Here is an 11,293-nt window from a genome sequence, read left to right on the forward strand (position 1 = left end):
TTGTACTTCATAATAGTGGTAAAATGTGTTCGATATGACTTGCATGTTTATTTGGAAATTTTGGCAAAAATTGTGAAAATTTAGCAATTTTTTAACTTCAGAGAGATATGTCACACAAAATAGTTAACAACATTTACCACATGTCTACTTTACATCAGAACAATTTTGGAAACATTTTTTTTTATTAGGGAGCTATAAGGGTTAAAAGTTGACCAGCGATTTCTCATTTTTACAACAAAATTTACAAAACCATTTTTTTAGGGACCACATCACATTTGAAGTGACTTTGAGGGGTCTTTATGACAGAAAATACCCAAAAGTGACACCATTCTAAAAACTGCACCCCTCAAGGTGCTCAACACCACATTCTAGAAGTTTGTTAACCCTTCAGGTGCATCACAGGAATTAATGGAATGTGGAAGGAAAAAATAAACATTTGACTGACTTTTTTTTCACAAAAAATTTGCTTTAGACCCATTTTTTATTTTACTTTCACAAGGGTAGCAGGAGAAAATAAACCCCAAAATTTGTTGTGCAATTTCTCCTAAGCACGACGATACCCAATATGTAATGGAAAACCACTGTTTGGGCGCACTGCAGGGTTCGGAAGGGAAGGAGCGCCATTTGACTTTTTGAATGTAAAATTTGCTTGAATAATTAGCGGACGCCATGTTGCGTTTGGAGAGCTCCTGATGTGCCTAAACAGTGGAAACCCCCCACAAGTCACACCATTTTGGAAACTAGACCCCTCAGGGAGCTGTGTAGTGACCACCTTTAACCCCCAAGTGCTTCACAGAAGTTTATAATGTTGAGCCATGAAAAAAAAAATCTAATTTTTCCTACACAAATGTTTTTTTAGCCCCATATTTTGCATTTTCATAAGGGTAACAGGAGAAATTGCACCATGCAATTTGTTGTACAATTTCTCCTGGTTACGCGGATACCCCATAAGTGGTCGAAAACTACTTTTGAGGCATAGTGCAAAGCTCAGAAGGGAAGAAGCGCCATATTGCAGTTCAGATATTGCTGAACTGGTTTGAGAGTGCCAGGTCACATTGGTAGAGCCTGCCAGGTGCCAGATCAGCCGAATCCCCCATAAGTGACCCCATTTTACAAACTACACCTCTCAATGAATTATTCATCTAGGGGATCATATTGACACAGCAGGTGTGCCGCAGCATTTTATACCATTTTTACCACCAAAATTTTGTTTTAGCCACAGATTTTACATTTTCACACTGGGAAATGGGTAAAAATGGCACCAAAATTTGTCCCACAATTTCTGCTGAATGTAGAAATACCCCATATGTGGCTGTGCAGTACTGATTAGCCATACGGCGAGACTTGGGAGGGACGGAGCGCTTTTTGCCTCTTGGAGCGAAGATTTTCCTAGAATAGTTTGCGGACTCCATACACACAGCCACTATGTGCTAGAAAATCAGAATCCCCCTCAAGTGACCCTATTTTGGAAATTATACCCCTTTGTGAATTTTGTACTGATGTACTGACAATTTTGACTCCACGGGTGTTTTCCAGAAACGAGCAGCATTGCATGTTGCTGAGTGAATATTTCAAAATGCTGTTGTAGTGACCAGTACGTTGTAGTGACCAGTATGTTATGCCCAGCACTTGCTTCTGGAGACTTGCACCTACCTGTAAGTTAGGCGGGCTCTCATAGCTACAGGAATGCCAAACATGTGGACATTAATTGCGGTTCAGGCACACTGCGGAGCTCGGAAGGGAGGGGGACATTTGTATTTGGGAGCACAGAATTCATTTGATTTCTTTTGGAGGACGAGTAGCCATTTAGTTTTTCCAGAGCCTTTTGTGCTACCAGCATTATGAAAGCTCCTATATTTCCATTAACAGATGATGGACCTGAGTGGGGACTTGCTTTTTTTGTGAATGGAGTTGAAGCTTTTATTGGGAACATTTTACATAACATTTGTGATCACATTTATGCTGCATTCTACGCTGAGCACTTATATTGGGGTTTCCATCTAAATCTCTGAATGATGTGATTCAGATGAAAACCCTGAGGTATCTATTCACTATTGTGAGCCCGAGTGATCGCGGCGCCTTACATATACGGCACTTTGCGGGAACACAGCTTCTGAATAACCGTATATATACAGTGCATGTCGAAAAGGGGTTAAGCTGTGACTGATCAATCACATAACGGGCACCAATGTTGTCTGACCTCATTGTAAATCTAGTGTAGCTGTAGCAAAAAATCAGCAGAAAAGGCTCTGAATGCGCCATACACATGAAAGGGGACAACAATACAATAAAAGGCTGTGTTCACATCTAAGTGCTTCCCCTCGGTGATGTGTGATGTTCTGGGTGTATTCACTCTCTGCAGTCAGGAGCAATGTACGTGATATCTTTTATTTTTATTACTCCCTTTAGATATGATATTCTATTACCGGGAACATTTGAGTATGTCAATGGTTCCCCATTATTACCAGGTATTATTGCAGTGTTGGCCCCCCCATGGTGAATGATAATGTTCTTCTGTTTTTTTATGCCAGGTGGTGAAGTTGAAGCAGATTGAACACACGCTGAATGAGAAGCGCATCCTACAGGCTGTTAACTTCCCTTTCCTTGTGCGTCTGGAGTATTCATTCAAGGTAATTATTTTCTACTTTTCTGTAAGCAAAATGGACATCTTTTTAACCTTATTCTGTGTTTTTCTATTTCCTACTGCCCTACTGCAATGTTCCCCCTGCTCCTCTTACCTCCATGCTCCCCTTCCCTGGCCTCTGTCCTCGCCTGTCTCCCCTCGCCGCCTTCCCGCTCGCCTGTCTCCCCTCGCCGCCTTCCCGCTCGCCTGTCTCCCCTCGCCGCCTTCCCGCTCGCCTGTCTCCCCTCGCCGCCTTCCCGCTCGCCTGTCTCCCCTCGCCGCCTTCCCGCTCGCCTGTCTCCCCTCGCCGCCTTCCCGCTCGCCTGTCTCCCCTCGCCGCCTTCCCGCTCGCCTGTCTCCCCTCGCCGCCTTCCCGCTCGCCTGTCTCCCCTCGCCGCCTTCCCGCTCGCCTGTCTCCCCTCGCCGCCTTCCCGCTCGCCTGTCTCCCCTCGCCGCCTTCCCGCTCGCCTGTCTCCCCTCGCCGCCTTCCCGCTCGCCTGTCTCCCCTCGCCGCCTTCCCGCTCGCCTGTCTCCCCTCGCCGCCTTCCCGCTCGCCTGTCTCCCCTCGCCGCCTTCCCGCTCGCCTGTCTCCCCTCGCCGCCTTCCCGCTCGCCTGTCTCCCCTCGCCGCCTTCCCGCTCGCCTGTCTCCCCTCGCCGCCTTCCCGCTCGCCTGTCTCCCCTCGCCGCCTTCCCGCTCGCCTGTCTCCCCTCGCCGCCTTCCCGCTCGCCTGTCTCCCCTCGCCGCCTTCCCGCTCGCCTGTCTCCCCTCGCCGCCTTCCCGCTCGCCTGTCTCCCCTCGCCGCCTTCCCGCTCGCCTGTCTCCCCTCGCCGCCTTCCCGCTCGCCTGTCTCCCCTCGCCGCCTTCCCGCTCGCCTGTCTCCCCTCGCCGCCTTCCCGCTCGCCTGTCTCCCCTCGCCGCCTTCCCGCTCGCCTGTCTCCCCTCGCCGCCTTCCCGCTCGCCTGTCTCCCCTCGCCGCCTTCCCGCTCGCCTGTCTCCCCTCGCCGCCTTCCCGCTCGCCTGTCTCCCCTCGCCGCCTTCCCGCTCGCCTGTCTCCCCTCGCCGCCTTCCCGCTCGCCTGTCTCCCCTCGCCGCCTTCCCGCTCGCCTGTCTCCCCTTGCCGCCTTCCCGCTCGCCTGTCTCCCCTTGCCGCCTTCCCGCTCGCCTGTCTCCCCTTGCCGCCTTCCCGCTCGCCTGTCTCCCCTTGCCGCCTTCCCGCTCGCCTGTCTCCCCTCGCCGCCTTCCCGCTCGCCTGTCTCCCCTCGCCGCCTTCCCGCTCGCCTGTCTCCCCTCGCCGCCTTCCCGCTCGCCTGTCTCCCCTCGCCGCCTTCCCGCTCGCCTGTCTCCCCTCGCCGCCTTCCCGCTCGCCTGTCTCCCCTCGCCTGTCTCCCCATCTTATGTGAGTGTCATATTTTGCTGTCATCTTTAACTTCTTGTGCTTTCCTTCTCAGGACAACACTAATCTGTACATGGTGATGGAGTATGTAGCAGGGGGCGAGATGTTCTCTCACCTGCGTAGGATCGGACGCTTCAGGTAGTGTCTGGAGCTTGATGCATGGGGGACACGTATTTCTCTCATCTTGTTTCCTTAGTGGTAACTGACCATTTTTATATTTTTTTCTTGCAGTGAACCTCACGCCCGCTTTTACGCGTCCCAAATTGTATTAACCTTTGAATACCTGCACTCCCTGGATCTTATATACAGAGACTTGAAACCAGAGAATCTGCTTATAGACCAGCAAGGTTATATACAGGTACTGTATTCCTTACTGTGCTTTGCGTCTTAACGAAGGGAATCACTTGATTTCAAGGATATTGGTATGTCAAAATATTTGTTTTAAAGGGGTTGTCGGGTATTTTGCTAATAGTTTGCAGTCAATTCAGACTTCTGAATCATCAGTGTGCACACCGCATGCCTTTAGGATTCTCCGGAGTTGACCGCGATAACTGGCAGTCATGTTACCGCAAGTATGCAACTTGTAATCTTCAGTCCACATTCTGGCTAGATGTGCACAGCCTCGCTCAATACACTTTATTGAACGAGGCTGCGCACTTCTAGTCTGAGTGTGGCCAGAAGTATGCAAGATGCATACTTGCTGTCATGTGACCCAACAACCCCTTTAAGTCTCTATTGCTTTCTTTTATATAAGCTGATATAGCCTATCATGCCTTGTTATCTTTATACCGGAGCTATTTTCTGTCTGTATTTCCGTATATATACTTCATATGCATGTAAGATACATAGTGTCACCTGTAGGCTTTGTTAGGAACTACAAGTTAAGAATTTGCGTTCCAATTGCTTCCGGACCTTTTTACGTAGGTGACAGATTTCGGCTTTGCCAAGAGAGTAAAGGGAAGAACTTGGACTCTGTGTGGGACACCTGAGTACTTGGCCCCTGAAATCATCCTTAGCAAGGTGAGCAACAGAGCTTCTGTATGGAAATATATGTGCATGTGGAGTCTGTGCTTTTGAAGATGTAGTTCGTCTTAAAGGGGTTAGCACATAAATGAGCTCTATCTTCTGTCCACAGAATAAGTGATAAATGTCTAATCACTCTGGACTCTGCATTGCTGCGCTGTTAAATGAATATCCACTAGCCATTTTACATATAGAATTGATTACTTGAGCAGTATAATTGTTATCAAGTAGACCGTCCAGGACTTCGTTTTTAGGTCCATAGTAAAAAAAAACAAACAAAAAAAAAAAAAAAACCTGGCAGGTAGTTGCTAACAAAGGTAGCCAGTTCAACCCGGCGCCAACTCTGAACGGTCACCGCTGACTATTCAGTTGCTCCATGTCAACAGAGCAGCTCTTCTTCCGGGCTGCTCTGTCGACAGGGCGTGACTGCCGACATCATTCTGATTAATAGCCAGCTCCCCGCAGTTAGGCAGCAGGGAACCAGCTGTCAGCTAATATGATATCAGCAGCCACGCCCAACAGAGCAGAGCGGAAGAAAAGGAGCAGCTTTCTGGACGTGACATCAGTGGAAGCCGCAGAATTGCTGACGGGAGCCGTCTGTGACTACTTTGTGCTGGTAGAGATCGGTGCCGGGCACAGCAGGCTGGTAGGTAGCAACTACCTGCCTGTTAGTTCTTTAGCCAATAGTGAAAAATATATAATAATAAAAAAATAAAAAAAAAAACTCCAAAATTGATAGTTTTTTTATTTTTGCTTGTTGCTTTCAAAATGCAATTAAAATGTGTTATGTACCCCAAAATGGTGCTAATAAATGTCAGCTCGCCAAATGAAAATACCAACAAACTAAATAAAAACCAAACTAGTTTACAAATTTGGTAAATCTATAAGCATACTGATCTGAAGAATCATGTTGCCACATAATTTTTACTGCACAATGAATCCTGTAAAAGCAAAAACAATGGCAGTATTGGTGGGATTTTCTTTGTTTTTTTTCACCCATCGGGAATTTGTTTCCCATATTTTAATACATTATATGCTCAAGTGAATGGTGTCATTCTAAACTACAACTGCGGTAGTTTGAGGGAAAAAAAAAGCCTCCATATGAAAAACAGGATTCATACATTTGTAATGATGCCGACAAAGTCAATTTGTGCTTTGTCGGACATAATTTTTGGCAGTGGCACCAAAGCACAGTCTACCACGTTTTGGTGCCTGTTTCAAGTAGCCTGATACTGCCTAAAATGGTGTACATCAGAGCACAATGTGACTTTCGGCATTATTAAAGTCAATGGCCCCGTCATTACATACATCAAATACCCTTTTACAGGGCTTCAGACAGAAGTCCCAACAGAACCACTGACTGTAGGCTGAAACTCTATGTGAACATAGCCCTATAGATTCAGTCCACTTTAGTCTATCCAAGGAATAAAAAGTGCAAGGTACAACTAATTTGCTCAATTACTGTTTATGTTGTGGAGCACATAAGCAAAAAAAACATACAATTCTTCTCTTCCATATTTCATAGGGGTATAATAAAGCCGTGGATTGGTGGGCCCTTGGAGTCCTGATTTATGAAATGGCTGCCGGCTATCCCCCGTTCTTTGCTGACCAGCCTATTCAGATCTATGAAAAGATCGTATCTGGGAAGGTGAGTGTGCACGTTGATCTCATTTCATTGACTTTGGCGTACTGCTAGATTAGGTTGACTTTCTGGAGTCAATTGTACCTTTTTTCTCTTTTTTCTTTAATTTTTTTATTTTTGAAAGTCATCCTTTCTAAGCTTTTTCATGGTTGTGCAGATAGCTGATGGTGTCCACTTTGCTGTTCATTTATTCAGTTTTTCTTTTTCCCACTGTCGACTCAAAAGTCTGTCCAAAAATCTTCTGAACGCTCCTCAAAGTGAGAGCAGTTCCTGATGTGGTTTCCATTAGAAAACTGTGTTCACATAGCCTTACTGTTTGGCACCTTAAATTATTTTGGGATTTCCTGAGACCGAGCTGCCCCCATACACATTAGATAGCTGTCAGCCAAACAATCATTAAGCCAAGAGCCATCTCTCTTAACTCGTTCATACACAGAATACACACTCTCGACCTGGAGACTCTTATGACAGTGATTCTCTTTGCTGTCAGGGTATGTGCAGACGGAGTCTTTTTACTTGTGTTTTGACTTGAGTTGTTTGGAGCGAAAACACCAGATACTCCTCAAAAACTGAGTTTTTGCTCAGTTTCCACCCCAAAATTTCTGCAAAAAAAAACCATGTGCATATAGTTTAATAGTTCCTCTTGTTACAACCATAAACCTTACTAAGGGAGTAGTCAGATGGTCGTATAATTCGGACGAGGATCGCAACGATCATTTTGTTGCGATCCTCGTCCGAGTTTTACGGCGGTCTTACTGTTCCATAACTGAGATGCACATGTGGGCCTTCTGGGTTTTATGCTTCACACAAGTTTTTGGGGAGATTTTTTTTAGCGCAGATCTGTACCAAGATCCTCCTCAAAAAAACATTTGCAAAATTCTACCTACTTCTTTTTAGAGAATATCAACTTTTGCTGCTCGAGATTTTTTTTTTTTTTTTGCTTTTTCTTTTTCCTGAAGAAATCTTAGAATGCGCCTTTTGAAGCGGATCCTGATGGAATATCTCCATACTAGGACCTGTCTCATGAAAAGGCTGTAAAAGCTGCTTTTAAAAACAAACTGTTCAATACAATTCTTTTAGGAAATGCTGCATTTTTGATGAATTTTTGGAGACGTTTCCACTTGAAAAAGTGTTCTCATTTGTTAATTTCAAAAAGTTCTTGGTGTCCTCTGATTTAGCATATAGGGTTCGTACTGCATGTGATCGACTATTGCATAGTGTGATAATATAGTCTGTACAGTAAAAAAAAAAAAGATTGAAAGAGAAGTTGAAATCAAATGGCTTAGAATATCCAATTTTACGGCTTTTGTAGATATAGAATTGTAACTTTTTTTTCTGGCAATCTCATGCTTACAGGTTCGATTCCCTTCACACTTCAGTTCTGATTTGAAGGATCTTCTCAGAAACCTCTTGCAGGTTGACCTTACCAAGAGATTTGGGAACTTAAAGAATGGAGTGACAGACATCAAGGGTCATAAATGGTTCAGCACCACAGATTGGATTGCTGTCTATCAGAAGAAGGTACTAACCTTCACTATGACTGGTTTATTGATGCATTTCAATATGGGGACCACCATGGAAGCAGCAGGTAGAAAGCCACCAGGAGGAGTTTCTCTACTGAATAAGATTTCCAGGAAAGAACTTTTTCTAAAAGCTTGGTTCTGATATTCCTTTTCATTAATCTCTGCCATCCTTTGAATGTAGTAGACATTTTGTCCTTTCTCATTTTTCACCAGTCCAATTTTTATTTGTGTCTTAGGTGGAAGCCCCATTCATACCCAAGTGCAAGGGCCCAGGTGACACCAGTAATTTTGATGATTATGAAGAGGAGGAAATCAGAGTCTCCATTACAGATAAGTGCGCCAAAGAATTCTCTGAGTTCTGAAGAGCGCATTGAGAGGAGGAACCATTATCCAAGACCTCCTGAGATCAAGAGAGACCGATGGAGAGAACGCCGCTGACCGGCACACAAACTTCTCCTTTCCTTTCACACTTCCCACCTCTCTAGCTTTTATTAGTGGTGCAGAATCGATTTGGCAGCCATCTTATTTTATCCTGGATCTGGTGGTGCTGGTTTCGATTGGTCCTGGAGAATTTTCCTCAGTCTCTGTCATCCCCCACTTCCCTCACACTTCTGCTTCTCTCCTTGACAGATCAGAGGGGCCAAGAAAGTTATTTAAATGTGACTGGTTCCTCTAGGGTGGAGTCAGAACCTTAGGGGCAGGGCCTATATCCTTCAGGATGTGGCCTGTTACTTTTTGTTTTGTTTGTTATTATTATTATTATTATTTTTTTTTTTTTTAACCATTTTCATCCGAAGAGCTTGGCTACTGGTTTTTAATCATTTAGTTTACATAGTTTATAAATATTGAACTGTTTTAATCTGAATTCTCTTCCCTGCCAATCACTGTCCTGTTGCCCTGCTTTCCTTGTCCTAGAATGACTTTTAAACTGAAGTGCCAGTTTTTACCCCTATCCAAACACCTCCATCCCCCACATCACACTGTTTAGTCCACGTACCCACTTTTTTGCCTCTGGGTTAACCCCCTTCTCCCATCATTGAAGCCATAACCTTCTACTAGTAGGTCCAATCATATCTTTATTGGCTACCTACTAACTTTTATCTGTGTGGAAGGAGGAGTGGAGGTGAGGAACTTCTCATGTGCTTCGCTGGTGACTATGAAGTGTTTTTTTTTTTTTCTTTTATAATGAGGTTAGTCGTTAAAGTGTGGTTTGGGGGGCTTTGGTCTTCAATAAAGCCTTTTTGACATCTGTTTAGTGAGCAATCTACACGACACAGGAATAACCTGCTGCCATGACCTTGGGCTTTAGGTGATAAGGCGTTGTTGTAGGAATGAACTGTCTGGTTGTCAACCATCTTGGTGACTTGCTTACAATTTACACAGGCATTGAGAGATTTGATTGTTATTACGTGATGAATTTCACATCATGGGCTTTTGTTATACTTGACTAGGCCATGGGCTGTGGTGCATTATTGGTATAACATTAAGACCAGTGCATCTTCAAGTGTGGAGAAGGTCTACGCCCAATTGCCGATTTTACAATTTACTGTCAGTGTTAGGCCAAGAATTAAGTGAACTGTGTCTTGAGTGGACACTTTGTGAAGGTCCTTTTAGCCCATCCCATACTTGTGGTACAGTCTTCGATATTACCCATAATATAGTGGACATAGTTATGTTTGCCATGTGTAGGTCACCTTTTTTTAGTGAGAAGATTACAATATATGTATTTATTTTATATCTTGTTCGTCTGTGGAACAGCTCTAGAAAATGTGGACTTTTGGCCTGGAGAGTTGATTACAGGACAATAGATCCTTCGTGGAAGTGGTCACCTATGAAATAGATGTTGGATGTATTTGGACGAAGTTGGAACACTGGACTATTTTCTCCCAGGAACACCATGGTTCACGAGTAACGTCTGGTACTTGAAAGGAGTGGTGCTGCAATATTGGGCTTATTCCGTGAATAGGTGTGGCTTGGTTTCTAGGAAGAAAGCAGCCATCTTTTCCTGTCTTATGCAGCTCCCTTAAATAGGCTTAAAAAGGAAAGGGGTGCAGATTTGGACTTTGAAACCCTACCGCTGAAAATCTACTTGGTTGAGAAGGTTAAGATTAATAAATGCCAAATCTTGATGTGTTCCATGAATCACCTCCGGATTTTTTCATGGCCACTAGACTGAGGTTCTGGGGGCTATACTGCTAGTTGCCACACAGGTCGGAGGTGCAACTTTTTTTTTTAATATTTATTATTATTAGTATTATTATTATCCAGCATGAAGGTAGTTGAGAACTAAATGATAGGCCGCTCCTTTTTCAACCTGTTACATTATGGCAAATGAATGGGGGTTTGGCTTTTGAACAGTCATTGATGGTGAGGGAAGTGGGATAATTTGGGGGCAGATCTGTGAATTTCTAATGCGTTTTCACTTAAATTCTATATATATATAAATATATATATACACACACACATTCACTTCTTACATGTGTTATACTGTAAACATTTGAGACAAAATTACCAATAAAGTTTTGTTTAAAAAAAAAAAGTGTTAAAATGAATGTCCATTTGTTTGTTTTTTTGTTTTTTTTATTTTAGTTTATAATTCCTACCCTGCAGTTTGTACTGTAATAAATGTAATGCTATATTATCTGATGATATTTTTTTTTCTCTGTATTTTATCCAGGGATAGAAAGTTGGCTTTAGGCAAGATTTTAGAAGAAATGTACAGAAATGCATAACGTATTTTTTCTGGGGGTGAGTGCAATGAAGAAAGGAGTTATTTTGCTTTCACTTATGAGATTCTCAGTGGTGCAGGCTAACGTAAAGTTACGTTTCAAAGCGTCCTTGCTTTTTATAGATGGCCACAAGGGGGAGACCTGATTTAAGTGTGTTGCATTACCGTAGATTGTGCAGGTATTTTCTTTTGGGGATAGATTCACACTTATGTAATATGCGGACTCTACTGTAATGTTGCCATTCTTTTTATGAAATGGGCAGATCAGCGTGAACAAAGCTCTGGTTTCTGCAGATACAGGTAAATGTTGAAGTGCATGGAAATGTTGCGAGAACACTGAAAAGGTGAATATGCTCAGG

General features: G+C 43.9%; 1 protein-coding gene across 3 annotated transcripts in view; it reads left to right on the forward strand.

The window, feature by feature from the left end:
• Nucleotides 1–10,745, forward strand: part of LOC141166806 (cAMP-dependent protein kinase catalytic subunit alpha) — a 49,258-nt gene extending 38,513 nt beyond the window's left edge. For all 3 annotated transcript variants that reach the window (XM_073653860.1, XM_073653859.1, XM_073653861.1), the window contains 7 exons: nt 2,532–2,630; nt 4,074–4,156; nt 4,250–4,376; nt 4,943–5,038; nt 6,567–6,689; nt 8,040–8,204; nt 8,443–10,745. In XM_073653860.1, the coding sequence (XP_073509961.1) occupies nt 2,532–2,630; nt 4,074–4,156; nt 4,250–4,376; nt 4,943–5,038; nt 6,567–6,689; nt 8,040–8,204; nt 8,443–8,568 (819 nt within the window). In that variant the 3' untranslated portion in view covers nt 8,569–10,745. The remainder of the gene's footprint in view (nt 1–2,531; nt 2,631–4,073; nt 4,157–4,249; nt 4,377–4,942; nt 5,039–6,566; nt 6,690–8,039; nt 8,205–8,442) is intronic.
• The last annotated feature ends 548 nt before the right edge of the window (nt 10,746–11,293 follow it).

Source organism: Phyllobates terribilis, unplaced genomic scaffold (assembly GCF_046119375.1).
Source record: "Phyllobates terribilis strain yellow unplaced genomic scaffold, ASM4611937v1 Scaffold_11__3_contigs__length_659146591, whole genome shotgun sequence".
Classification (NCBI taxonomy): Eukaryota; Metazoa; Chordata; class Amphibia; order Anura; family Dendrobatidae; genus Phyllobates; species Phyllobates terribilis.